Raw genomic sequence first — 26,734 nt, 5'->3', positions numbered from 1 at the left:
GTGACACCTGGCCAGGTAAGCCTGCGCAGTGTCGCAAACCCCACCCACCCTCTTGGAGGGGGTGAGCTGAAATTTTGGGACTCTGCCTTGTGCCTTCCTTTTTGTGACTGTGTGGAACCCAGTTCAGCTACTGATTGATTGATTGTGTGACTGCAGAAATGGATAAAAGCCCCCCCATCCAAACAATGACTATCATCAGTGCAGGTAAGGGAAAAAAAATCAAATTTTCATTTTTTTAAAATCATCAATACTGTTTTATTCATTTTACAGTACAGTACATTGTTTATTGCTTTCGTTTTATGGATCAATGGTCTCGTTAGATACTAAAATATGTGTTAAATTTCTGTTTTAAGGATTGTTTTTCATCATCTGGAACGGATTAATCCATTTTTCATTACTTTCTATGGGAAAGCACACCTTGGTTTTGGAATGCTTTGGTTTTGGAATAGACGTCCAGAATGGATTAAGTTTGAGAACCAAGGTACGTTGCTTTGGGCGACCCTTGGCCAAGAAGCAGCATATATAACCCAAATTTCTAAAATCTAACGATAAGGTAATAAAAATTGCATACGCAGCACGATTTAATGAGGGTCACAAAACATTTAAAATACAATGCAATAATACGATAAATTGGGACCACCATTCATTTCTTGCACATTGATTTGCGTGACCCATGGCCAAGACGCAACATGAAAAACCCCAAATGGATAAAATCTAATTATAAGGTAATTTCTAAAAAATGAAGGTCTTCATTTTTACCATGCTTACCATGTAAGCTTAAGTAAACAGAGAGATATCAGGTCAGTAAAACTCTGAGAAAGGATGAACTTCCTCTATGCGGTTTGTGTCAGTGCAAGTCGCTAGTCCTCAATGAGGTGAAGGCAACACGGTGTGGGAATTGGGAGGCAGCACCTTCCTCTGCGTCCCCTTCCTTTATTCCTCTGGAGAAGCAACGGCTCTGGGGACCAGCTTCAGCATGATGGGCTTTTTGGGTTTTATGAATCCTATGCTGCCCAGTTCCATGGGGATCTTTGTCATGAAAAGAAAGCAAAAAGGAGTCAGTAAACAGGAGGAAGCAGGGAAGATCCAGCAGAAGCAACTGCAAAGTTCACACAGACATCATGCTACATGAGAAGAGCCAAATGGGGGGCTCATCTCAGCCAGCATCCTGTTGTCGCAGTGGCCAACTAAATGCCTGTGGGAAACGGGTAAGCAGGAAGATCTAAGCACAAGAGCCCTCTCTTCCTCTGACTGCGGAGGTGGAGCAGAGCCATTGCAATTAATCCAGAATGCGTCAGCTAGACTGGTGACTGGGAGCGGCCGCCGGGACCACATAACACCGGTCCTGAGAGATCTACATTGGCTCCCAGTACGTTTCCGAGCACAATTCAAAGTGTTGGTGCTGACCTTTAAAGCCCTAAATGGCCTCGGTCCTGTATACCTGAAGGAGCGTCTCCACCCCCATCATTCAGCCCGGACACTGAGATCCAGCGCCGAGGGCCTTCTGTCGGTTCCCTCACTGCGAGAAGCAAAGCTAGAGGGAACCAGGCAGAGGGCCTTCTCGGTAGTGGCGCCCGTCCTGTGGAACGCCCTCCCATCACAGGTCAAGGAGATAAACAACTACCTGACATTCAGAAAATACCTGAAGGCAGCCCTGTTTAGGGAAGTTTTTAATCTGTGATATTTTAAATGTATTTTAATATTTGATGGAAGCCGCCCAGAGTGGCTGGGGAGATCCAGCCAGATGGGTGGGGTACAAATAATAAATATTATTATTAGCTGTCAATAGCCCTCTCCTCCTCCATGAATTTGTCTAATCCTCTTTGAAAGCCATCCAAGGTGGCGGCCACCCCTGCCTCCTGCAGAATGGAGTTCCACAGTTTAACTCTGTGCTGCATAAACAAGGACTTTCGTTTAACTGTCCCGAACCTTCCTGCATTCGGCTTCATTAAATGTCGATGGGTTCTAGTTTTACGAGAGAGGAAGGAAAACTTTTCTCCACGCACTTTCTCCATACCAGGCATAATTTTTAAAAACTTCTATCATCTTGCCTCTAACTCATCTTTTCTCCAAAGGGAAAAAACCCCAAATGCTGCAAACTTTCTTCGCCAAAGATTTACTCCACCCCACGGATCATTTCTGCGGTCCTGTTCTAAACCTTTGCCAACCTCCCTTTTGAGGCGAGGCAACCAGAACTGGACACAGTATTCCAAATACGGCTGTATCAAATGCTACGGCTGTTGCTGGACCAGGATAGCCTGGCCACAGAAGTGCATGAATCGCGCCTGTTCCTTGAGGTGTCTGAGTCGGCCACAAGGACACAGGCCTTAACTGCATGCTGTTTGGATTACTGTAATGCTCTCTGTCAGTTTGGATTTCTTACTACAGAAAGTATTGATCTGATGTGTAGAGATCTTTCCTATTCTACTTGGCTCAAGAGTTTTCTGGAAGGTTTCTTTCTATGCGAAAGAAGCAGGCAGAAGGTTTCTGGAGTTTGGGCTACACCTGGGAAGCTGAGTACAGCTGGTTTAAACTGGTTCTGTTATCCTTTCTGTCAAGGTCATGCTGGATATTATAGTCAGGCCAGGAGGAGCCTGGGTTTCACTCACTTTTTCTTTCTATCTCTTTGTTCTGGTGTGGTGTTCTGTATGTATGCTATAGTGTTAAGGTTTAGACTTAATATAAGTTATTGTGAAGTTTAAGTTAAGCCTACCGGAACTGGATTTCTTATGGATGGTGCCAATCCTGAAAGTATTGGATTTGTGACCATGATGCTCATTTGCCTTCAGTAATAATAATAATAATAATAATTTATTATTTATACCCCGCCCATCTGGCCGGGTCTCCCCAGCCACTCTGGGCGGCCTCCAACAAATACCAAAATACAATACAGAGTCACAAATTAAAAACTTCCCTAAACAGGGCTTCAGTATCAGTAAAGCTCTGCTGGATGAGATACAATTGCTTCTGGTCTTTTTTTTTGGGGGGGGGGACTTTGCAATGTGTTTTAAGTTTTCCTCCACACATGACACTCTCTGGATGGGGCTGCCTTTTGAAAGCGCCCAGGAACACCAGCTTTGAATAACGGATAGCTCAGTTGGTTAGAGCATGATGTTGATAATGCCACGGTTGCAGGCTCAATCCTCCTATGGGACAGCTGCACATCCCTGCATTGCAGGGGGTTGGACTAGATGATGCTCAGGGTCCCTTCCAACTCTATGGATTCAACAGTGCTGCTTATGGCTTATAGAACCCTACGCAGCTTAAGTCCAAGTGATCTGAAAAATCACACTCCCTCATACAAACTTGCTTGGGCTCTGAGATCTTTGGGGGTGGCCATTCTCTTGGTCCCGCAACCCTCACAGGTGGGGACGCAGAACAGGGCCTTCTTGGGGGTTGCTGCTCCCAAGCAACTTCATGTGGGATGTGATACATAAGTAGCAGTCAAGTACAACATTCCTTGTTTTCCTAGAGTGGACATGCAGGGGAATGTTTGGTCCAGCCAATCAAAAACTTCCTGTTTCCTCCTGGCTGGGACATACATCCTTTGCATGTGACTTTGCTTGACCTTACCTGTCCAGGTAGCAAAAGGACAAGGCATGCAGCCACACTCTCTCTCTCTTTGACTTCCTCATTGTTGGAGCAGCTTTTTAGCTAGAGATGCTCTGTTGGCTTCCAGCCAACAGAGGACACTTCCAGCCAACAGAGGACACTGGGATTATCCCCATACGGGATAGATCCAAATGTATATACTTTGTAACTAAGTCTGCCTCCAGGGAACCAACTGTGAACTGATGATGTGAGTAAACCTCTTTTATATACTTTACACAAGATTGTGGCATGTTTATTCTTTTAAGAGGGATATAAGGGAACTTACTAGGAACCTAATAGTGAGAGGCTTACACAAGCCTGCAACCAGTTATCCGCTGTGCGTTTAAAGGGGGAATTGCTGTCCTTTTGCCGGCATGTGAAGTCTTTCTTGTTCCAACAGGCATTTGGGAACTGACTTTTTTTTTAAAGGAAACAGCAGAGGCTGTGCTGTTTTTATTGTAATTATGTGCATGTTTTAATATATCTTTATATAGCTGGATTTAATTCTATTAATGCTTTTTTTTAAAAAAAATGATTGGGTTCCCCCTCCCAATGTTTCTTAGCTGTTCCTATTTTATCTGCAAAATGCCTCAAGCCCTTGTCAGGGGAAAAAGGAAGGCTAAAAATAAATATAATGTTTATTATTATTGGTTACTTCAGGGATGGATTTATCCAGAAGCTGCCGTGAGTGCAGAATGCTGCAGTGTGATGGAGACCTTGTCAGCACATCACACCTGTGCTCAGAGGCAGGTGTGATTCCTCCGGCCCAGGAATGAGGTATGGAGGGAGGAAATAAAATGAATACAGCCATCTGGTTTTAGCAAGCAATTCAGTGCTAATAGAGCAATTGGCCTTGCGTTAAGGCGAAACGGACAAAATGCTGCGGCTTACTGGAGTCTCTTTGCAGGGGCGGAAGGAAAACCGTTGCAGCAAGACCACCACCGCCACTTTCACGACCAGGAGGGCGAAGCGCATTCCTATGCAGTTCCTGGGACCCGCACCGAAGGGCAGGAAGACGTATGGGTCAATGGCTTCCCTGTTCTCTTTACTGAACCTGTTTCCAGATCAGAAAGGAGAGAGGTGTGAGGTGAGGAAGGATACTGGAAGAAACACGCATCTAATGTTCCTCCACTGCTGGGTGAGCCAAGTGACCCCATCTGGGGCCTGAGAATCAAATTATGGAGGGAATTTGATTGGTCAAGCTATGGATCAGGGGTCGGCAAAGTTTTTTGGATTGGGCCAGTTCACGGTCCCGCAGACGCTGCGGTGGGCCGGAGTGCACGCGCGGACACATGCACAAACACTATTTCCGATGCTCCTTCCAGCGCGGAGGAGGCGTGCACAGCTTCCCATTGGCTGCAGGAGCTTCCAGCAGCCAATTGGAAGCTGCCCAGCATTGCAGAAGGCGGTCTCTGTTCTGCTCCACACCAGTTTAGCGCAGGGCACAGGAGCTGGCTGAGTGGGTGGTGGGGTCCTTGAGCGGGCAGCAGGGGTCCATGGGCCAGTTAAATGTGGCCCATGGGCCTTAGGTTGCCGACCCCTGCTATGGATCTAAGTTAGACCCCCACCCCTGAGCACCAGCTGGCAGAGTTGGGAGTCCAATAACTTCAAGGGTATGCCAGGTTGGGAAAGACCAACCCAAGGGCAGCTCCAACAGGCATGTTCTTCAAAGCAGTTGCTGCTGCTGTGAGTTTGCTGGTTGAAAACTGCTGTCGCTGCCCAGGGTAGATTTATTCCTCAAGGAAACATATATTTAGTTATTACATTGATCTTTCCCATTTCCTGCAAAAAGCTTGAGTTGGTGTAAATGGCTCTTCCCTTCCAACTGGGTTGTAAGCAGTCATGCATACCCTAGAATAGATCCAATCAAAATGAATGGAGGTGGCTAAGGCTGCAGGGACCCAGGTGGCGCTGTGGGTTAAACCACAGAGCCTAGGGCTTGCCGATCAAAGGGCAGCGGTTGGAATCCCTGCGGCGGGGTGAGCTCCCATTGTTCGGTCCCAGCTCCTGCCAACCTAGCAGTTCGAAAGCACGTCAAAGTGCAAGTAGATAAATAGGTACCGCTCCGGCGGGAAGGTAAACAGCATTTCCGTGTGCTGCTCTGGTTCGCCAGAAAGTGGCTTTGTCATGCTGGCCACATGACCCGGAAGCTGTCTGCTGACAAACGCCGGCTCCTCGGCCTATAGAGCGAGATGAGTGCCGCAACCCCGGAGTCGGACACGACTGGACCTAATGGTCAGGGGTCCCTTTACCTTTACCTAAGGCTGCATACATACAGTAGCTTTAAAACACTCTGAAACACGTTTCCCCTGCAAAGAATTCTGGGCAATGTAGTTTCCCCTTCCAAGAGTTGCAATTCCCAGCAGCCCTTAGCAAACTGCCGTACCCAGAATACTTTGAACGGGAGAATCTGCTTTGATAGTGCTTCAAAGGCATGGTATACATGCAGCCTGAGCTCCAGCAGGAATGAAGGAAAGCAGAAATTAGAGATTCAAGAAATGTTATGAAAAGAGGATTCTCTTTCTCAATAATAAGATATTACTAATTCAGCTCAGATACTAGAGATGAATGGGGGGAAAGGATGAAAGTTGGGGAAAGATGCTTATAGCACAATTAAACACTTTGGTTGAATTAAATCTCATTTATTAGTTAGATTTTGATATGGCAGCCAAGCACTTTCTATCTGGATTGTATCTTGCCTATTAATCAGATTTTCACGCTCAGCTCATTTGATACCACCAGGAAAGTATAATTTAATCTTCTTTTCTGTATCGCAAGTATGTTGTGGACATGTAATCATTTTCAGCGATGTAAATGCAAAATATGGACAAATTATTTTCCCATTATCAATAGGAATTAAATCATTTTTCCTAAACATTAGAAAGGAGTATATCACTTTTTGGCTCTCATTTTCTGCAAGCGTTTTTATGGCTTGGCACCAGCTGCCCTACAGCTCTTCTTTTAACCACTGGGCATAAAACCAGGCCAATGTTTCAGTCGCTGAAACCATCTAGGTGTCATTTCCACCAACACAGTTAATTAAATTCCATGCGCAGTTTATGGGTGTAGCTTATAAAAAGTCCCCGCATGGCACCGCAGGATGTCAAACAATGATAAATGCATTGTGCAGGTGTTGTAATAATCGCACCCGCTCTTAGGTTTCCTGCTCCTGCCGCCAGGATTTATAATTAGCCGCTTTCGGGAGAAGGAAGGGCCTCCTTCCTTGCAACGCACCTTTCGGGTCTGAACTCCTCCGGTTCGGGCCAATGTTCCGGGTCATGATGCAAGACAAAGGCAGGGATAATGATCGCTGTTCCTCTGGGGATCGTCACTCCGTTGATCTCCACGGTGTTTTTGCAAAGCCTTTCAATCCGCTCTACGGGAGTGTAAAGCCTAAGCGTTTCGTTCACCACCATGTCCAGATACTCCAAATGAAGGACAGCTTCATAGGTAGGAGTGGCCTGCAAAAGAGGGAAATGAAACATGAGGAACCTAAGGACATGTTCAAATATATAAAAGGATGTCATATAGAGGAGGGAGAAAGGTTGTTTTCTGCTGCTCCAGAGAAGCGGACACGGGGCAATGGATTCAAAGAAAGAAGATTCCACCTAAACATTAGGAAGAACTTCCTGACAGTAAGGGCTGTTTGACAGTGGAATTGGCTGCCAAGGAGTGTGGTGGAGTCTCCTTCTTTGGAGGTCTTGAAGCGGAGGCTCGACAGCCATCTGTCAGGAATGCTTGGATGGTGTTTCCTGCTTGGCAGGGGGTTGGACTGGATGGCCCTGGTGGTCTCTTCCAACTCTAGGATTCTATGATTCTATGATCCTGATGGATCAGGCCAATGGCCCATTGAGTCCAGCATCCTTTTCTCCCAGTGGCCAACCAGATGCCTGGGGGAAAGCAACAAGCAAAAGAATGAGCACAAGAGTCGTCTTCCTTCCCATGGTTTCCTGCAACTGGTCTTCAGAAGCATGGCTGCTTCTGACTGTGGCGGCAGAGAAGAGCCATCATGGCTGGTAGCCATTGGTAGCCTTCTCCTCCTCCATGAATCCGTCTGATCCTCTTTTAAAGCTGCTGCTGCTGTTCAGACCCAGTATGTTTCCGAGCACAATTCAAAGTGTTGGTGCTGACCTTTAAAGCCCTAAACGGCCTCTGTCCAGTAGACCTGAAGGAGTGTCTCCACCCCCATCGTTCAGCCCAGACACTGAGATCCAGCACTGAGGGCCTTCTGGCAGTTCCTTCACTGTGAGAAGCAAAGCTACAGGGAACCAGGCAGAGGGCCTTCTTGGTAGTGGCGCCCGCCCTGTGGAACGCCCTCCCATCAGAAGTCAAGGGAATAAACAACTACCTGACATTCAGAAAATACCTAAAGGCAGTCCTGTTTAGGGAAGTTTTTAAACTGTGACTTTGTATTGTATTTTGGTATTTGTTGGAGGCCACCCAGAGTGGCTGGGGTGACCCAGCCAGATGGGCAGGATACAAATAATAAATTGTTGTTGTTGTTGTTGTTGTTGTTGTTGTTGTTGTTACTGCTGTTGTTATTGTTGTTCTTGCTGTTACTATTATTTTTTGTTGAATTTATATACTGCTTTATACCCGGAGGTCTCAGGGCGGTTCACAAAAAATGTCACAATATATAAAATCAAAATAAAAACAATAAGCTAATAATACCCCCCCCCCAAGAAAGAGCCACATTTTAAAAGGGTATAGGATGTTGATCAGGTCAGACAAAGGCCTGGTTAAGAAGGTATGTTTTTTCCTTGTGCCTAAAGGTGTATAGTGAAGGTGCCAGGTGAACTTCCCTGAGGAGAGCATTTCACAGACGGGGAGCCACTGCTGAAAAGGCCCTGTTCTTGCGAGGAGGTCCCAAAGTAATGTTAGGAATAAGATAAGATAAGTTGAAGAAGTGTTTGTTTGTTAGATTTTTATATTTTTGTATTGTTGTAGTTTTGTAGTTTTTGTTGTAGTGTTTTGTATTTTGTATTCTGTATTGTTGTATTTTGTATTGTTAAAATTTAATAAATTTTCTTTTTAAAAAAATGAAAAGGCCCTGTTCTTGTGTTGCTACCATCCGGACCTCTTGAGGGGGAGGCACACGAAGGAGGGCCTCAGAAGATGATCTCGGGGTCTGGGTAGGTTGATATGGAAAGAGGCAGTCCTTAAGGTATTGGAGTCCTGAGCTGTTTAAGGCTTTATAGGTCAAAACCAGCACTTTGAATTGGGCTGACCATCACTGCCTCCTGGGAGGGCAAATTCCGCAGTTTTTTTTCTGTCCACAGTGTGAAGAAGTCCTTTTTACCTGTCCTGAATCTTCCAGCATTTGGCTTCTTTGGATGTTGCTGAGTTCATGTGTTATGAGGGAGGGAGAAAAATGTTTCTCTATCCACCTTCTCCACTTCGGGAGGTGGGGGAAATTAGAAGAACTACTGGATGAAATTCATAAAATCGCAAACCTGGAATCTCCATGGTAGCACAGAGAAGCTCTGACACCATGTCTGGTTTATTAGAAGACTGGAGAATGAAAGCAGAACACTGTTGCTGCCCAGCAATTTCCTATGAATTCCATCCCTCCAAATTTCTTGCACTGATGAAAAACAAAATCCATGTTTGATAAACAAACAAAAATAACCCCCCCTTTCCCAAATTTATACTGTTTTGTTTGCACACAAACACTTAGCTTTGCGTTTCCACCCTCCTGAACCTGTCCACATCTGTCCAGAGTGGCAGCCATGCATGCCCAACACAAAACATGGTGGCAGTTCCAGTACTTCCATTCTTGTCAATTAACACTACTGCAATCCTGCTCAATTACTGAGGATTAGGATGAAAACTGCCAGTGAAATCTACCTGATGGCTTCAACATCTTTGTTTCCCCCACATTCCACTTCGGGCATGTCAACCAGAGGTGAGGAACCCAAGGGATTCCAAATATTGTTGGACTACAACTCCCATGATCCATCACCACTGGCCATGGTGGCTGGGGTGATGGGATCTGGAGTCCACCAGCTTTCCCACCTGCCATCATGCTTTTGAGACCATCCCACGAGCAACCAGGAGACAGGTTTCTCCATGTTTGCCTATGTCCCCCCAAGCCTGATGAGCCTCATCCTTGGAGACCAAAACAGATGCTCTTACCAGATTGGGAAGAGCCTCATCGATCTCCTCCTGCAGCTTCTGCTGCACATCTGGGTGGGTGGCCAGGCAGTAGGACAGGAAGCTGAGAGTGGTGCTGGTGGTCTCGTAACCAGCAAAAATAAACATAATGGCCTGGGCCATAATCTCTCTGTCAGTCAGAGCTGCAGAAGAAAGCAAACAAGGAGGGAAAACACAACTTCGTATCAACACTACAAACAAGCTGTCAGTAAAAATCGGGGTGGGATTGACTTAGCAGAGTTTTATATTCCCCTTTTATACGCACAGCAGGTAGCTGGTTGCAGGCTTGTTTAAGCCTTTGACTATACTCAATTCAATCTGACTTGTCCAGATTGAAATGTGTTCTAATATTTCCCTGGTAAAACCCCTTTAATCCCTCCTAAAAGAAGGGATTACACAATCTTGTGTAAAGTATATAAAAGAAGTTTACTCACACATTCAGTTCACATATGGATCCCTGAAGGCAGACTTAGTTACAAAGTATATACATGTAGATCTGCCCCATATGGGGAGTTAATCCCAGTGACTGCAGTTCACATGATGAAAGGAAGATGGAAAAGAGGGAGGAGGGCTGTGTGTCTTGTGCTTCTGTTACCTGCAAAGGTAATGTCACACCCACCTCTAGTCACATGCAAGAGGAAGTATGTCACAGCCCAGGAGGAAACAGGAAGTTCTGACTGGCTGGACCAAACATCCCCTTGCATGTCCACTCTAGGAAAACAAGGAATATTGCACTTGACTGTTATCTATGTATCACATCCCACACCCTGGAGCCAAAGCAAAGACAAACCAGGTGCTCTTGTGCTTAGGTTTGCTCTGTGAGTATGCATGCAATGGCACTTGCCTAAGTGAACATTAAAGTTTTCAACTTGAACAAATTTCAGCAGAGCTAGCTCACTCGCCTATTCTAGGCGTTAGCCAGAAATGTCAAGGATCTCTGAAAAGGAGGAGTCCCAAAACATGGAGTACAGTCCTGATATGTCAGAGCAAAGAAAACACTGCCAAGCCGTAACACAAAACACAGCCACTGTTCGGAGGTGCCCCCTGTCTATTTACCTTTATAGGAACTTGCTTCATTGGAGACGTCGCCTGAGATCTGAGAGTCCACCATGAGCTGCAGAAAGTCAACTCTGTCCTGCAAGGGAACAGAGACAGAGACAAGGGTTAGCAGGAGAGAATGGAACATCAATCACACACCTGACCTTCCACATGGGATGTTGAAGAAGGGGCCACACTTACCGTGTGCTGGTTCTTTTGACGGTCCTTCTTGATTTTTTTGACAGCATCAACAAAGAAGTCCATGAAGGCGGAAGGTGCCAGGGAGAAGTTTAGTTTATTCAGCAGCGGTGTGAGGAATGGGAAGATGACTGGGAGAGAGAAAAACAGAACAGAGTTTTTGGAGGATGCAATGATGCAGCAGTCAAGGAATCTTGCCAAGCTCGTCTTGAGAGAGAGGAAAGCTAGGAACACAATGGACAAAAGTTGCCTCTCTCTCTGCTTCTTCAAGGGATAGAACTCCTTTCCCCGGAGATCTTTAGGTAGGAGCTGAAACCAGGACAGTTCAGGTAGAGAGCCTGAGACCTGGCAACCACATGGCAAAGTTATCTGTGCAAATACCCTTTCCATGCAGTTTCAGCGTCTCTTACCTATCAGAATCAACACTGGATTCAGAAAGCTGAACTTGAGGAACTTCTTGATGTTCTTGACGAAAGGATCGTTGGGGTTGTTCATGGAATCGATGTCAACGCTGAATGAGGTGCTGGTCACAACGTCCATGCTGTAGGCGCCAAAGATGCTGTGAGAAAGGGAAGAGGTGAAGAAACACGCATGAAATGTGATGGGGTGTTGGTCCCACGAAGTCCTCCCAGAGAAGACCATCAGCCGAAAGAAGCACATGATGAATCTTGCAAGGACTTTAAACTCAGCTACGTGATCAGCAAGAGCTCAGGCCTTCCTGGCCTGTGAATCAGCTCTGTTTATTGCATACATCTCAAGCCTTCATCTAAAAACTGGAGCTGAACTGGAGGCTAATGTTTCGTTTGCATGATTTCCCCACGATGTGTCTATATATTCTAAGAATATATGTAACTTTTTGTTTGCATTATTTTCTCTAGGTTTTTTCGTATAGAAATTTGTTTTGTTTTTTACATGGGAGAAGTATTCAATCATGTATTCCAAAGACTCATAGAATTGTAGAGCTGGAAGGGATCCTCAGGACCTTATAGCCCAAACCTTGTTCAATGCAGGAATACACAGCTCTTCCATATGGGGATCAAACTCCTGCTGAACTCTGCGGCGAGACACTCCAGAAAACACTCAACCTTGTAATTTTGCAAAATGTGTCAGTACTCAGTTTTCCTCCTGGAAGTTTCCTGGAATTGGTTTCTGTTCTAAAATGGGCTCCTTTCCCCCCACCAGCCCCCCAAGAAATAACTCACTCTTTCATGTCCATGGGTTCATCGTTGTCTGATTTCTTTTGGACATTCTTCGCCAGCATTTCTCCGTATCGGTTGATGATGGGGAGCATCTGGAAATGCAGAGCAAAACCTGAATGGCAGCAGAGACCCCATTACAATGGAGCCGGAGAACAAGCAGCAGTTTGGAATGGCCACTTGCAATCTGTGTCAGGAACATGCCTTCTCCCTTTGCCAGCATGCGTTCTCCAAGTGCCAACGAGACCTCAGAGGGAGAAGGAGTGACAATAGCCCTCCCCCCTCAGGAATACCAGCTGCAGATTCCAGGGATCACGTGAGGCAGACTGAGTCATCATCATCATTTTTTCTGACCGGCAGTCAGAAAAAATAGAATCCTAGAGTCCTAGAGTTGGAAGAGAGCAGAAGGGCCATCCAGTCCAACCCCCTGCCAAGCAGGAAACACCATCAAAGCATTCCTGACAGATGGCTGTCAAGCCTCCGCTTCAAGACCTCCAAAGAAGGAGACTCCACCACACTCCTTGGCAGCAAATTCCACTGTCCAACAGCTCTTACTGTCAGGAAGTTCTTCCTAATGTTTAGGTGGAATCTTCTTCTTTCTTGTAGTCTGAATCCATTGCTCCATGTCTGCTTCTCTGGAGCAGCAGAAAACAACCTTTCACCATACATTTATCCATACAAAATTTAAACATCTAAAACATCTAGAGGAGCTTTAGAATAAAACATAGCCAACACTAACATGAAGCTATACAGATAAACCCATGTCAAGCAATCAATTTTGATCTTACGACATTTAAGAGCTAGTAAAAGCAATTTGGCCACCAAGGAAGCTGTTTTTCCTCGTAACATTATTCAACAAATATAAAACCTGTCTTTCTCTGGATAGAGAGCTAAGAGTGGGGCTATAAGATTTTGCCTGAAATCTGCATAAAAAGGGCAGCTCAAGAGAATATGTTCAGTGGACTCTACCTCTCCCAGGGCACAATGACAAGTTCTCTGGGCGTATGGGACTCCCCTATACCTTCCCCACAATACCGCAGATTCGAGGACATTTAATCTAGCTGCTGTGAGGAGTCTACAGTATTCCACATAGTGGATTTCCATGAGATAAGGCGCTGGTGTAACCTGATAGATCTGCTAGGCAGACTGAGTCTGATTTGGGATCTACCCAAGAAGGGGAAGAGGGGGAGCAAGCCTTCCCAGTAACTACTCGTTGTTGGCACAGAAGCAAGCTCCATGATAGACGTCAGTTCCGCAGAAGGTGCGCTCTGAAGTTACTCTGTTGGAAAGGGAGGGTTCCGTCACTTGGGCTATCTGACTCTTCTGAGGAGGAATGGTTAAGGAGGGGCTCCGATTGAGCTACTGTTTAATTACCCAACAAATGCAAGAAACTATAAACCTTTCGACTGGCTGAGTCTTGGAGTGAGAGGAACATCATAAAGAGAACTTGCTGCAAGACAGACCCAAGAAAGAAAATAACAGAACACCACTAGTAATCACATACAACTCCCAAATTAAAACAGTACAACGCATCATCAGAGATCTACAACCTCTCCTAGATAATGACAGCTCTCTTTCTCAAGCTCTGGGAGGAAGACCCTTCATCGCCTACAGACAGCCACACAATCTCAAACAGCTCCTCACCCACAATAATACAACAACAGGACTCAACATGGACACTGGCACCAGAGCCTGCAATAAACCCAGATGCCAACTTTGCTGCCACATAAACCCGGAGAACACCATTACTGGTCCCAACAACACCAGACATACCATCTCAGGACTATTTAATTGCTCATCTTCCAACATTGTGTATGCAATCAAATGCCAACAGTGCCCTTCAGCTCTCTATATTGGACAAACAGGCCAAACCCTACGCCAAAGGATAAACGGACATAAATCTGATATCAGGAATCACAAGACAGAGAAACCAGTAGGAGAACACTTCAATCTCCCAGGACATTCTGTACAAGATCTCAAAGTAGCTGTCTTAATACAAAGAAATTTCAGAAATAGACTGGAAAGAGAAGTGGCTGAATTGCAACTAATCACCAAACTTAAAACCATGGAGAAACCTGGTCTGAACAACGACATTGGATTCTTATCTCATTATACATAACAAAGCTATCTTTAGCCATCTCACCCCTTGCCTTTCCCTGCAAGACTAATTGCAGCAGTTAAGAGTCGTCAACAGGTTTTCCACACCTATCAGCTGATCACCCATTCCCACCACCCTTCTGAGTAATACCCCTCCCCACTCCCTCACTATATTTAAGGATCTGGTGACTTCTGTTTCAGTGTATCTGAAGAAGTGTGCATGCACACGAAAGCTCATACCAAGAACAAACTCAGTTGGTCTCTAAGGTGCTACTGGAAAGAATTTTCTATTTTGTTTTGACTATGGCAGACCAACACGGCTACCCACCTGTAACTGAATCATAAATCCCTAACAGCATAGCCCAAGTCACCTCTTTTCACACTGAAAAGACCACGGAGAGAGTAGCATTTTGGCAGGCCAAGGGCAAGGAGCTGCTGGGGCACTGGGACCAGGGGCAGCCGAGCCAAGAGACCCCATCATTGAACTCCGGCAACATAATTGGCATCTGAAGTCACAACTGGACACTTTAGCAGGAGCCCTGGCAGAACAGAGGGTGCAACTGGACGCTGATATGGTGCTCACAGCAAGCAGGACGTTGGTAGCCAATCCATCAAGATACTCCTGTAAGCCTGCTGAATTTTTAGCCTTTAAGACGGAAGCTTGTCAGGGCAAGTTGCTTATGCTACTCAGCCCGTGGGATTGGACCTGTCAAACCGAACCACAGAGACAATGGTGTTCCATGTCTTGAAATTGGCTACGCACCCCCTAGTTTTAGGAATAATGTGGCTCACTAAGCATGATCCAGCATGGGGGCAGCGTTCCATAACGTTTGCTTCAGCATACTGCCAAGGACACTGCCTAGGGTTCAAAGCGCCAACGGAAGTAGGAGCCAAAGGGGCAGGGGTGGGGGGAAGCTTACGGGAGAGGAGGGCTCCATACCCCCACAATATAAGGCTTTAGAGATGTGTTCTGTGAGAAAGAGGCAGACAGGTTACCTCCCAACTGACCTTATGGCTGCAAAATAGATCTGCAGCTGGGAGCCAAGATGCCTACCAGCTGCTTGTACTCCATGTCAGAGGCGGAGTTGGCAGCATTGAGGGAGTACCTGGAGAAGGAGTTGGCACACAGGTTTATTAGGTTTCACTCTTTGTGAAAAAGAAGGACACCCCCTACTCAGGTTGTGTGTTGATTACAGAAACCTGAACAAGGTCCTGATCCCTAACTATTACCCTTTGCCGTGCACAGGGGATTTGCTAGAGCAGCTGCACTCAGTGACGATTTTCACAACTTGATACGGGTGAGAGAAGGCAATGAGTGGAAGACAACTTTTTCTACAAAGTATGGAAGCTTTGTGTAATTAGTCATGCCGTTTGGACTGCAATCGGGGACAGCCACGTCCCAAGCCTTCATTAACCACGTGTTAGCAGATCTACTGGATTCTTCAGTGGTTAGTTGTTTAGATGACTTGCTGATTTACTCAGACAGCCTAGAGCAGCACATACGCCACGTGATGGAGGTGCTGCGGATGCACCAACTTTACGCGAAGTTGGGAAAGTGTCACTTTCACGTAAAGAAAGTGGAGTTCCTGGGGTATTGCATCTCTCTGGATGGGGTGCACAAGTGCAGGCGGTGCAAGAGTGGCAGCAGCCCAAGACTTACAAAGGTTCCTGGGCTTCGCTAACTATTGCCGCAATGTCCGCTCACCCCCTTCAAGAGGTGGGCAGGGCTTGCAACACTGCACAGGACCTGGCCAGGTGCCACCCACCTTGCTACAGGGTGGCTGTTGCCCACCCCCATCTCAGCAGGCCAACGGGCTGCCAGCGGGGTGTGTGGCAAGGGCTGGGAAAGGGCCAGAGCTCTTGGCCCAGTCTTCCCAGAGGAAGAGGAGAGTGCGGGGTGGGGGAGACCTGAAATGAGGGAGCTCTCCATGGCAGACGAAGAGGAGGGAGGGTTTAGAGGGGAGGTGGTGATGTCAGGAACATGCCTTCTCCAAGTGCCAGCGAAGCCTCAGAGGAAGAAGGGGGGGGCTTCTTCCCACAGGGAGAGTGATGATAGCCCCTCCCGCTCTGGAATGCAAGCCCTCCCAGAATTCACAGAATCATAGAATCATAGAGTTGGAAGAGACCACAAGGGCCATCCAGTCCAACCCCTTGCAGCTGACGAATGACAAGGCTCCAGGATCGGTGCCAGCCCTGTAGGAGGTGGGGTCAGAATTGGAGGATATCCTGTTGGTGAAGGAGGGGCCAGTCACTTGGTCTAACAGACTCTTCCAGGGAGGACTGACCGTGAGGGCTCGGACTGAAAAACTGTGTGATTATCTAGTAAATCCAAGAAGTTATAAACCTGTCAGTTTGCTGTGTCTTGGTGTGAGATACACATCATAAATCCTAACAATCAGTTTCTAGAGGGCAGGGAAACAGAGGAAGGGGAAAGCATTTGTGGAATGCCCTCCCCAGGGAGGCTCACTTGGTGCCTTCATTATGGCCGTGGGCAGGATTCCTGCATCGCAGGGAGTTGGAATAGATGACCCTTGGGGGTCCCGTCCAGCTCTACAGTTCTATGATTCCCTGAGTCTGTATCTTTAGGCACCAGGGCGAAAACATTTCTCTGTAACCAGGGCTTTGGCTAACTGAACAATCCATGGCATTTAAAATGTGTTTGTGGGAGGGGGGACTGTTGGTTTGTCTTGTTCTTGTTTAATTATGTACTTTGTGCTCTCATCTTCTATTTTCATGTTGTGTAACACTCTGCAATCTTCGGATGAAGAGCGGAATAGAATTTTTATAAACGGTAAATGATCAGAAGTATTTTTTTGAGGGTTGTTGTCGTTTTTAATTGCCTATTGAGGATGCCCTATCAAAAGGGGAGTGGCAGCTCTAACCAAGCTCAGTAATGGCGACTACAGATCCAGGGCAATGGGCAAAGCGATGGGTCGGTCTCAGGACTTACTTCCTTCAGCCTCCCGCTGGTGAAGGTGGGTGAGAGGACGGTGCGAATCCGCTTCCATTGCTCATCTGGGACAGAGAATATTGAGACGTCCAGGTCTCCGTTCAAGCCAAAGTCCTAAGCAGTCCAAGAAATCAATACTGGGAGTGAGTTGCAGCTGTCACCACCAAATACTCTTTTTTTTGTACAAGCCCAGAGATTGACCTCATTCGAACAAAGTGCCAAGCCATGGTTTGTTTGAACTAACCAAGATCCGCCTCACAGATGGGGGGGGGAATGGTGTACTTCCCCAAAGCTTGGTTTGTTCCCCGTCCTCCACCCCAACACTGATATCACCCCCTGTCTGATATCCCCCAAACCATCATGACACCCAAGGATTGGCACTGCCTCACCACGTCACCTGAATTCTGGCTGACTGCGCAAGCTGGAAAGGAAAATATTTTGGGGGAATCTGGCTGGCTTTGCCACACGCCTGCCAAATGTGCTCTTCTTAATGCTTTCCTGCAACCTTGGATGGGGCAACAGACTCCTGCCAGCTTATCCTTTCTTTTTATGAAAAAACAGACGTGTGTAGTTTGAAAGGTCAGCACAGTACCCCCCCTCTGAAAAGCTAATTATTGCCCTGCAAGTAGGTTTACCAAGCAGGGGGGGCAGATATCCGTGGATCAGAGCTTGGTCAGAGAGCATTGCAGAAGGATGGTCCCTTTAAATTCCCCCCAATCCTCACAAAACAGTCACAGTCATAGAAACAGCTTTCTTCAGAAAAAGCCCCATTGAGAGTTGCTCTGTCACGGGTGTGGTTTTGTTTTCTAGCTGCTCATAGCTCACATCTCTATACCTTGGCAAGTGTCTGGCCTGGGGTGGCAATATACACCACCGTTAAGCAAGGGTGTTGGGTTTGGACATAAACAGCAAACCATAGTTAGGGAAAGCCACAGTTTGTAGCCCAACATCAAACCATGGCTTCACATCAGGGTTTGTCAAATCATGGTAAATTTGCTCTGCTGAGTTTTGATGCCCGAGCAAGCCACAGTTTGGCTGAGCAAAGCACAGCTTCACATTCTGTGAGATCCAGGATGATGTCTAAGTTTAAAAAAGAATCCAAAATCCATCACCATCTCCTTGACAGAGATACTTCCCCAGCAGATACCTACCCGGCGGTTGGTGAAATGGGTGTAGAATTCTTTGACCAGGATGGTTTTGATCATGATAGGATCCAGAATAGCCATCATGGGCAGCCGGCCATCAAAAATTCTAATTGCCCAGAAAGAAGAATCTTTGTAATTCTTGCTTGGATGCAACGATTGGTTTGTGACAAGAAGCTAGGAACAATGAACCCTGGAGCTGGAGCTGGTTCCTAAACACCATCTAGGCTGACACCGTTAGATACAGGAAACCCAGAGATCTACGGCATTCACAGCAGGTGGCTGTGCAACTGGGAGAGTCCACCACCCTAACAGGTAATCAGGATTCTTTATTGGTGTGAGATTGGGACTCACTACCTAACCTCCAGTTGCAATGGTGGAAAACCTGTGGCTCTCCAGGTCTCCTTGGACTCTAGCTCCAATCAATCATAGTGAGCTTCACCAACAGCCAGGGATGATGGAAGCTGAAATTCAGTTTCTCCTGGAGGGCCCCTAGTTCCTCCTCCCTGCCTTAGGAATAAGGAATGTATGACAATTAATGACATCCCCTGGAGGGCCACACTTCCTCCACCCCTGTCTTATGGCAAACAGCCTACACTTGGAAGGATTATCTGTTAAAACCTCTGAAGCCATGAGCCAGAGGAATAAAGTGACCAGATATTGGTGACAAATGCTACTCTGATGATGAGCAAAACCAGGACAATAAGTTCTACCAGAAAACATTTGCAGAACAAATCATGCTCAGTGTATCATGCACACCTTCTCAATCTGTATCATTTGTACAGAATGCAAAATGTGGGTTGCCTGAGCACAGGATTGTATTTTTATTCTATAGCACAAACCACAACAAATGTAACCTGCTGATTATCTTATTCTATAGAAGCACGGAACACCTTCCACTCAGGCCACAATCTGCATGCAGCAACAGGCACACCTGCCAACCTCCCCACACCCCCGATTTTGTTCTGTGGGACACTCACCCCCAGATTTTGCCATACTTCTGAAAACACTTCTTGTCGAAATCCAGAATCCCCTGCAGAGATAAAAACAGTTGTCAGAGAAACAGGCATCTCCAGTCAGCGTAGCTGTGCTGTCTTAGGGGCAAGGCTGACTTAGGAGCAGTTAAGAACTTTGCTTTGTTTCAGAAGCAGCCCAAACACACCACAGGAATGTGATTCTTTTTTTCTTTTTCTTTTTTAATAAAGTTTTTATTTTTTCAATATAAAGAAAAAGAACAAACACATACACATATACGCATACAGAAAAAACATAATAAACAATTAAACAATACAATACAAAAAACAAAGATAAAGCTTATACCTACCTACACAAAATAACACTATTCTTTATCTCATTCATGTTTCAATCTTCATTAGCTGGGGACCTCCCCCGCAAACTCGGCTGCATTCAATATCAATATACTGTGGTAATTTTGTATCTTTTTCTCATAAACATATACTAACCTTCTTAATATCTTTAAAACAATTAATCACATATGTTCCATCACTTATACTATATATTCTAAGTTTCTTAGACATTCATCTTAATCATGACAATACTTCTTATACACAATTTTATCTGACATCAACAAGCTTAAGCCAATTATTTTAGCTAATTCTGCTCAAATATTCAGTTTTACACACTTATTTAAATAGTCTTTAAAATTCTTCCATTCCTGGCACACCTTCTCCTCCCTCTGGTCTCGGATTCTCGCGGTCAGTTCAGCAAGTTCCATAAAGTCCATCAGCTTCATCTGCCATTCTTCCACTGTCGGAATCTCTTCACCTTTCCAGTTTCTTGCAAGTAAAATTCTAGCGGCTGTTGTGGCATACATAAAAAACACTCTATCCTGGCTGGGTATCTCACCATTAACCATGCTCAAAAGAAAAGCCTCTGGTTTCTTAATAAAGGTAACTTTCATTACCTTCTTGAGTTCATTATAAATCTTCTCCCAGAAGGCCTTTACCTTTGGACATGTCCACCACATGTGGTAGAAGGTCCCTTCCACCGATTTGCATTTCCAACACACATTGCTTGCTGCTGGATATATCTTAGCTATCTTGACTGGTGTCAAATACCACCTGTATATCATTTTCATAATATTTTCATCCTCCTCGTCTGTTCACACCACAACATGACTGGCTGCAGAATACTCACATTCCGGTATTCGAGAAAGGTCCCGATGAAGGGCAGAGGCCTTGGACCAGGAATTCCCAGCTTCTTAAAGAAATTGTATGGCCAAATCCCATATCTGGAAAGACAACCAGTGAGAGAGAAGTCAATGAGAAAAGTGCTTTGAAAAGCCAGATATTCCAGCCCACCTGGCCTTGCAGTTATCAGCTCACTCAGAAGTCACAGGCAACCTGTGGGTGAGCGAGTGAGCAGCCTGGCCAAGGATGGACAGGTGGCTGTCTCTGTCTTCTTCCAGCTCACCTGGCTTCCATGCTAGCCAGTGAAGACTGCGAGCAGGATTTGAGCACCAGAGCCCTCAAATTTCAGAGGCACCCTGTGTGACATCAAATTTGGGTGCCCTCTGCCTCTTACCTTCCATTCTAAATAATAGTTGCAGCGTCCCCAAGGCTCGACACGCAGTGTGACTGAACTAGACACTCTCCTCTAAATCCACCTTGGTTCCAGGGAGGCCCTACGTAAAATCTTGCAGAACTGCTGCCAGTCAGGGCAGACACTATTGAGCTAGGTGGACCAGTAGATCTGACTCAGTATTACCTATTTTCCTATGTTCCTACTATGAGCCTGGCAAAGGAGAGACAGAGTGAGCCTTCAGGCCCATGACCAGACTGCATTGTCAGTTTTAGAAATTGCAGCAATCTGATTGGTCTGCAGGAGCCACACAATCCAACTCCTGGTAGAAGTGAATGAGCAACCTGATTGGCCTGTAGGAGCAGCCAATCAGGCTTCTGGAGGAAGTGAAATCAAAACCTGATTGGCCTGTAGGAGCAGCCAATCAGACTTCTGGAGGAAGTGAATCCGCAACCTGATTGGCCCACAGGAGTAGCCCAGAATCACGTGGGGCCCATTGTGTAAATAATGTACGTATAGCAGACGTTTTGGGGAAAGATTCATTCATTGCTGCTGTGGGCTGAATAAAAAGCATGAAGTTCACACTTGACTCCGAGTATATTTCAGAGATATAAGTTAACTGCCAAATAGCACCTTAAACCTAGGTTACACGCACCACAACGGAATGTCTAGGCACCATTTCTCCCTATTATTATTATTATTATTAAACATTTCAGTTCCATATATCTATAAACTCACTGGATGACCTTGGGCCTGTCACAACATTTTTATTATAATTAACATTTATTGATTTTCCAAAAACAACAACAATAATGCAAAAACAAAACAGAACAGACTGACTTCCCTTTAATCCCTTCCTTGGTTCTATTATTTATCAAGATACTGCATTCCATTGTCAAATTTGTAACATATTTAAATCACCTATTATGCATTCACAATAAAATTACAAGTAATCTTAAAATACTGCTAATGTATTGACCCGTGTACATTGCTTCTGTATATATGCAAGAAACATCTTCAATTCTTCTTTAAATTAATGATCATCTCTTCCTCTTAATTTCATCATCAATTTTGCCATTTCAGCATATTCCATTGGTTTAACTTGCCAATCTTCTTTAGATGGGACACCAGGCCTGTCTTAGCATTTTAACCTACCTCACAGGGCTGTTGTAGGGATTAACTGGGGGGGGAGGTCAACCATGTCCTCCTTGGAGAAAAAAGGTAGACTATCAATGCAATAAATGAGCTCTTCAGCTGACCTGCTTAAGGAAGCTGGAGGGGCCTGCCAGGTGGAGATGTCAAGTTCCAGTCTCCACCTGGATGGCCCCTCCAGCTTTCTTAAATCTCCACGTGGTCTCAGTTGGACCCACACCAGTTGCAGAATGCACCTCGTGCCAGGAGCATTGCAAACACTGTAGATTTTTATTTATTTTGCTAGCCGAAGAAGCTGGTTGCTTGCTGGTGGGCTGTGGTGGCACAAGGGCAGGGCTTTGGGGTGGGCCCCACCTTTGCAGAGGCCGCGACTCTCACTTTTGACCCTTGCACTTTGGATCTGCAGCAGGCACAGCCTGGGACGGAGATTAGATTAGAGCCAACACGAAGGACCTCTGGAGGCTACGGATCCAGCAGAAAATCATCAGGTAGCACTTTTCCTGCCACAGAACTACAGGGCCCGGAGAACAGCTGCCTGCCTTGTGCAGATGGGGAGCCCTTTGTTGCTGTAAACATGTGGAGGAGGAAGAGAGATCCCTCTGCTCTATGCAGCGACTCTGGAAAAGTACCAGAGTTGCTAGATTCCTCTCTCACTTTCAGCCCCTTCCTTCCCAGTTAATAGCAGCCTGACAAAACCGCACCTCTGAAACGCAGGAAGTTTCCACAGACCAAAGTCAGAGCATTCCAGGCAGGGGTATCTCCCAGCCCTGCCTGGAGAAGCCACTGGGGACTGAGCCTTCGCTCCTCCTGCCCTTACCCCTGATCTGAACAAAGTGAGTGAGGCCCTTGCTCCGTCTAGCTCGGCCGGCGCTGTCTCCGCTGACCGGCAGCAGGAGCTCTCCAGGGTTTCAGGAAGGGCGTCTTGCCCAAGTCTTCCCCGGAGGGGCTCCAGGGACTTAAACCCGGAGCCCTTCTGCAGGCAGGCAGCTGCTCTAAGCGCGGGCGACAGCGCTGCCCCGAACATCTCGCCAGCCCTTTCCTTCCTAGAATCCCGCAGCACCAGGTTCCACCGATCCCGCCCGCCCGCCCGTGCGCGCTCCCTGTCCTCTGAGTTGAACTCACAGCCCCAGAAGGACCAAGAAGACGAGAAGCAGCACCCAGGTTTCTGGGGAAAGGCTGGGCAGGAAGAAGAAGCCCATCTTGCGGCCAGGAGGGTCCCAGGACCAGCAGTGGTGCTCTTTCGTTCCCGAGGCCGAGGAGGAAGTGGCTTGTTTTTGCCAAGATTCAGCCTCAGATTCGCAGTTTTGCTTTTACTTGGCCCTCACGTCACGTGAAGCCCTGAGAGGCGGGTGGTGGCTCTCCTCGTTGCGTAACTCTCTCTCTCTCTCTCTCTCCTGGTGGCTAAGTCCCAGCAAAAAAATTGCGCTGGGTAGTTTCGCTTTGCAGCAGTATCACATATTGTTGCGTCCTGTCCTGGGTCCACTTGCAAAGCAGGAAGAGATGTGCGCGCAACTCCCAGGGTCTCTGCAAAGCTCGCCTCTCCTCACATAGGCATCATTCTTAGAGAAAGCAGAAGCTCTTGTAATGAACTTGTGAAGCACATTCCAATCACGTTCCTCCCTTCAAAGAATTCTGGGTAGTGTAGTTTACTGCTAACAGAGATACAATTCCCAGCAGCCCTCAACAAACTACGGTGCCCAGAATTCTCTGAGGAGGGACACGCGCTTGGCATGTGCTTAAAGACACACAGCCTGTTGTACGCTGAAAGAAAATTATATGAAAACGATGTATCGCTGTTATTTAACTCCCAATGAATTAATAAAATTGTACAAAACAGGATCTAATATGTGTTGGAGATATAAGGAAAAAGAAGGCACCTTTTATGATATTTGGTGGACATGCAAGATAGTGAAAGGATTCTGGGAAATGATATATAATGAGTTGAAAAAAGTTTAAAATAATTTTTATCAAAAAGCCCGAAGCTTTTCTTTTAAGAATTATAGGTGCAGAAATTCCAAGGGAGCAGAAAAGATTATTTATGTACACGACAACGGCTGTGAGGATGTTATTAGCCCAGAGATGGAAAGAAGACAAAGTCCCACAGAGAAGAATGGCAGATTAAGTTGATGGATTATGCCGAAACGGCAAAAATGACTGGAAGAATCAGAAATCAGGAAGACCAAGACTTTAATAAGGAATGGGGGGAATTTATAATTTATCTTAAAAACCATTGTAAACAGTTAAAATCTTTAGTGGGATTGGAATAACACTTGTAACGTACAGTGGAACCCTGGGTTACACACACACCTTGTTTTGCGGACATTCGAGTTAAGAACACCTGAAACCTGGAAGCATTTCCAGAGTGCGCACGACCCCGGATGCGCAGAACACTTCTACGCACTTCGCGCATGCGCAGAAGCGCTCAAATAGCACTACTTTCGGTTTTTCAGGGGTTTTTTGTGCGTTCAGGATATGCACGCCCACGTTATGCACGGCAACCCGGAACGGATCGCGTGCGTAACCCGGGGTTCCACTGTAATGATAAACTATGGACATAATGGAGATATAAAAAAATGGATTAATATAAATGATGCAGAAGGAAAGAATTGACAATAAGACCCACAAAGGGAGGAGGGGAGTCCAAGGGATTCTTTGGAACCCTGTTTTTATGTATTATGTTGAGTCCGTAAGTGACTGTGGAGGCCAATTCTGGATCCACACGTCCTTCCACAGTGGGGACAATGGTTTCCGGGCAGAAATCAATCATGGTGTGGATTTGCCAAGCGTGCCTTCCTCTTAGCACGTTTCTCCCTTGCGTTCCGAGTTCGATTGTCTTCAAAGCCCATGACACCTTTGGTAAAAGCTGTTCTCCAATTGGAGCGCTCGCAGGCAAGTGATTCCCAATTGTCAGTGTTTATACTACATTTTTTGAGAGAGTCTTTAAACCTTGAGAGAATCTTTAAACCTCTTTTGTTGACCACCAGCATTATGCTTTCCTTTTTAAAGTTTGGAATAGAGTAGTTGCTTTGGAAGATGAGAATCAGGCATCCGCACATGACCAGTCCAACGAAGTTGATGTTGAAGAATCATTGCTTCAACACTGGCGATCTTTGCTTCTTCCACTACACTGGCATTAGTTTGCCTGCCTTCCCAAGTGATGTGTCAGATTCTTTGGAGACACCATTGATGGAATCTTTCGAGGAGTTGGAGATGGCGTTTATAAGTAGCAAGAGAGGACATAGCACAAGAGACCTTTTTCTTTCTTTATTGGCAATACAACATACTTTTATTTCATTTCATTTGCAAACACAGAACACATGGCACAAGGTCCTTCCTGTTTACTCCAAGGTGTGCAGTTTGTGAAAGGATTTTAAGGCCGACCCAGGATCTTTATAATTCTGTTGATGTGCTAGGAATGGGGGAGCAAGGGAATCAAAGGCGCTAACTCTTAGTTTAAAGAAATGCCCACTTACATGGAAAACATTGCAATTCCTTTGTCTTCTCCTCCTGGGATATGTGTTCCATATGATCTTAGTGGTTTTTGATTGTTTTCTTTTGTTTGTACATGTTTGCACTCCTGATGCCAAGAGGCTCTTTCGGGTCTGACTCTCAACCTGGTGTCCTCCCCCCCCCCAGCAGAGTGAGGTGTGTGTGTGTGGAGAAATTGGTGAGTGGGGATCCTTTACCAGGTTGCAGCACGATTTAAAGTGGGTCACAATACATTTAAAGTACAATACAATAATACAATAATCTGGGACCGCCATTCATTTCTTCCACATTGATTTGGGCGATCCATGGCCAAGACGCAACATAAAAAAACCCAAATGGATAAAATCTAATTATAAGGTAATTTCTAAAAAATGAAGGTCTTCATTTTTACCATGCTTACCATGTAAGCTTAAGTAAACAGAGAGATATCAGGTCAGTAAAACTCTGAGAAATCAAAGCATGAACTTCCTCTATGCAGTTTTGTCAATGCAAGTCGCTAGTCCTCAGTGAGGTGAAGGCAACACGGTGTGGGAATTGGGAGGCAGCATCTACTTCTGCCTCTGCTTCTTTGCTGCGTCCCCTTCCTTTATTCCTCTGGAGAAGCAACGGCTCTGGGGACCAGCTTCAGCATGATGGGCTTTTTCGGTTTCATGAACCCTTTGCTGTCCAGTTCCAGGGGGATCTTTGTCATGAAAAGAAAGCAAAAAGGAGTCAGTAAACGGGAGGAAGCAGGGAAGATCCAGCAGAACACACACATCATGCTACATAAGAACCTAAGAATAACCTGCTGGATCAGGCCAATGGCCAACCTAGTGCAGCTTCCTGTTCTCACGGTTGCTGAAGAATGGGAAGAGGAAGAGGAAGAAGAGGAGGAGTAGGAGGAGGAGGATGAAGAAGAAGAAGAAGAAGAAGAAGAAGAAGAAGAAGAAGAAGAAGAAGAAGAAGAGGTAAATTCAAGGCTGGATTACTGCAATGTGCTCCATTTGGGGTCTCCGTTCCCCTTAATTCAGAAGCTGCCGTGAGTGCAGAATGCTGCAGTGTGATGGAGACCTTGTCAGCACATCACACCTGTGCTCAGAGGCAGGTGTGATTCCTCCAGCCCAGGAGTGATGTATGGAGGGGGGAAATAAAATGAATACAGCCATCTGGTTTTAGCAAGCAATTCAGTGCTAATAGAGCAGTTGGCC

The 26,734-nt window shown here is 46.0% G+C and overlaps 1 protein-coding gene across 3 annotated transcripts in view; it reads right to left on the bottom strand.

Annotated features, from left to right (window-relative positions):
- Window positions 1-823: 823 nt before the first annotated feature.
- The window catches only part of LOC117056679 (cytochrome P450 3A24-like), a 40,388-nt gene continuing 14,477 nt past the window's right edge, over window positions 824-26,734 (bottom strand). Inside the window, exons 1-13 of one of the 3 annotated variants that reach the window (XM_033167262.1) lie at window positions 23,181-23,335; window positions 20,523-20,616; window positions 19,346-19,398; window positions 18,375-18,474; window positions 17,224-17,337; window positions 12,183-12,271; window positions 11,391-11,539; window positions 10,984-11,111; window positions 10,801-10,879; window positions 9,727-9,887; window positions 6,826-7,052; window positions 4,483-4,645; window positions 824-1,029 (exon numbers count right to left, since the gene is read on the bottom strand). In XM_033167262.1, coding sequence (XP_033023153.1) covers window positions 934-1,029; window positions 4,483-4,645; window positions 6,826-7,052; window positions 9,727-9,887; window positions 10,801-10,879; window positions 10,984-11,111; window positions 11,391-11,539; window positions 12,183-12,271; window positions 17,224-17,337; window positions 18,375-18,474; window positions 19,346-19,398; window positions 20,523-20,616; window positions 23,181-23,257 — 1,530 coding nt within the window. In that variant the 5' untranslated portion in view covers window positions 23,258-23,335 and the 3' untranslated portion in view covers window positions 824-933. Of the gene's footprint in view, window positions 1,030-4,482; window positions 4,646-6,825; window positions 7,053-9,726; window positions 9,888-10,800; window positions 10,880-10,983; window positions 11,112-11,390; window positions 11,540-12,182; window positions 12,272-17,223; window positions 17,338-18,374; window positions 18,475-19,345; window positions 19,399-20,522; window positions 20,617-23,180; window positions 23,336-25,886; window positions 26,230-26,734 lie in introns of those variants that run through there. The other 2 variants (XM_033167261.1, XM_033167263.1) reach the window with 2 other exon arrangements.

The sequence above is a fragment of the Lacerta agilis genome, chromosome 13 (genome assembly GCF_009819535.1).
Source record: "Lacerta agilis isolate rLacAgi1 chromosome 13, rLacAgi1.pri, whole genome shotgun sequence".
NCBI classification, from domain to species: Eukaryota; Metazoa; Chordata; class Lepidosauria; order Squamata; family Lacertidae; genus Lacerta; species Lacerta agilis.
Note: the sequence above shows the minus strand (reverse complement) of the source record. Positions and strands in the feature narration are given on the sequence as shown.